The 1,772-nt window shown below is 41.4% G+C and overlaps 1 protein-coding gene across 1 annotated transcript; it reads right to left on the bottom strand.

Moving 5' to 3' along the window:
* Window positions 1-445: 445 nt before the first annotated feature.
* Window positions 446-1,766, bottom strand: LOC103522759 (formin-like protein). The gene is made up of 3 exons (XM_008487853.2): window positions 1,731-1,766; window positions 1,045-1,213; window positions 446-570 (listed from the first exon to the last, which is right to left on the bottom strand). The coding sequence occupies exons 1-3, from the start codon at window positions 1,749-1,751 to the stop codon at window positions 446-448; spliced, it is 315 nt and encodes a 104-aa protein (XP_008486075.1). The 5' UTR covers window positions 1,752-1,766.
* Window positions 1,767-1,772: the final 6 nt, after the last annotated feature.

Raw genomic sequence — 1,772 nt, 5'->3', positions numbered from 1 at the left:
AGAGAAAAGGAAATGAATGATCAAATTAATAAGACAGAAAGTTGAAAATATTAATTAAATCCATCCAAGGAGAACAGATCATCAACCATAGCCTAGTACCGAGCCAAGTGAAAATAAACCATGCTAATAAATAGAAGCGTCCTTAACGGAGCCTTCCTTGACCATAGCTCTGACCCTCGCAGAAAAGGAAGAAGTTGAGCCTATTATAGTATTTTTTCTGCGATGCGATGGTCGTTGTGGACGCGCACTTTGTCAATAACTGGACTTTAGTTTTAGGACAATAAAATAAATCTCCTCATTGTAAAAAGTACGGTGATTACTTACTTCTTGCTCAGTTGGAATCATTCGCTGCAGAATCTCGACACTCTCCAGGGGAATATTTAGTTTTAGGACAATAAAATCAATCTCCTCATTGTAAAAAGTACGGTGATTACTTACTTCTTGCTCAGTTGGAATCATTCGCTGCAAAATCTCGACACTCTCCAGGGGAATGGTCTAGGGAGGGTCGCTGGTGACCTAGGGACTGGGGGGATATCACATTGGCGGGGGGATTGGTGCTCGCTGGTAAACCTGCAAGAAATATGTATTACATTACATTGAAATGGGGGTCTTTTCTGACGAAATTCTATGTGCGGAGTCCAGTATGTAGGACTATTGCACTCCCAGAAAGGTGTAGAAATATAATTGAGGGGGTTGATACAAAACAACCAAGGCCGGGGGGCCACAAAGTGAGTTTAAACTCCGTTTGAGTTTTTTTTCTCGATTTAAGCAAATCTGATTGACTGAAATTTTTTAATATCGATGAATCAGACTGCTTAATTTCTGATTACAGTAGCTACTCAATTGTCTTCGTGAGGCCGAGTGCACTCCGAACTCCAAGCACAGAGCCGGAAAAACTTCGATCCCGCCGGAAATCGAACCCGGAACCTCCAGCGTGATACCCACTCGGCCACGAAAGTTGCTCTAGCGCCGGAAATCGAACCCGGAACCTCCGGCGTGATACCCACTCGGCCACGGAAGTTGCTCTAGTAAATCGTTTTGTACTAACCGGTGTAATGAGTTGTATATTGTCATTGAAGTTAGCCATGTAGCTCATGATGCTCAGTTTGGTAGAAATCCTCTCCACTTTGGTAAGCTGAAGTAAGAACTTGTCTTCTTCTGTTAGGAGATTCACATCCTTCTTCTCTGCTACGTACTCGCGGTATGCTTTGGTCTAGGGAGAGAAAAGGAAATGAATGATCAAATTAATAAGACAGAAAGTTGAAAATATTAATTAAATCCATCCAAGGAGAACAGACTGTTGTGTATGATGGTGGTTTCGAACCAGTGTATTTCGGTTTTCCAATATCCAATATTGGCTAGAGTGAATTGATTCAATCCTCAGTCTTGATTTTCACTCTGGTGAGTCTACACAAAATAAATTCGTTCCAATGTTCTATTTTCAAAGTGATCTTTTCTTACTACATTAGAACTCCAACTCAACACAGACCATCAACCATAGCCTAGTACCGAGCCAAGTGAAAATAAACCATGCTAATAAATAGAAGCGTCCTTAACGGAGCCTTGACCATAGCTCTGACCCTCGCAGAAAAGGAAGAAGTTGAGCCTATTATAGTATTTTTTCTGCGATGCGGTGGTCGTTGTGGACGCGCACTTTGTCAATAACTGGACTTTAGTTTTAGGACAATAAAATCAATCTCCTCATTGTAAAAAGTACGGTGATTACTTACTTCTTGCTCAGTTGGAATCATTCGCTGCAGAATCTCGACACT

Source organism: Diaphorina citri, unplaced genomic scaffold (genome assembly GCF_000475195.1).
Source record: "Diaphorina citri unplaced genomic scaffold, Diaci psyllid genome assembly version 1.1 scaffold10962, whole genome shotgun sequence".
NCBI classification, from domain to species: domain Eukaryota; kingdom Metazoa; phylum Arthropoda; class Insecta; order Hemiptera; family Psyllidae; genus Diaphorina; species Diaphorina citri.
This window is presented reverse-complemented; position numbering and strand designations above follow the sequence as displayed.

Excerpts from the sequence above, each read along its gene's own strand:
- LOC103522759 (XM_008487853.2), bottom strand. The coding sequence starts at position 1,751 with ATGATTCCAACTGAGCAAGAA. Across the intron at positions 1,214-1,730 it reads TGATTCCAACTGAGCAAGAA|ACCAAAGCATACCGCGAGTA; the intron begins GTAAGTAATCAC and ends TTCTCTCCCTAG. Across the intron at positions 571-1,044 it reads ACAACTCATTACACCGGTTA|GTTTACCAGCGAGCACCAAT; the intron begins GTACAAAACGAT and ends TATTTCTTGCAG.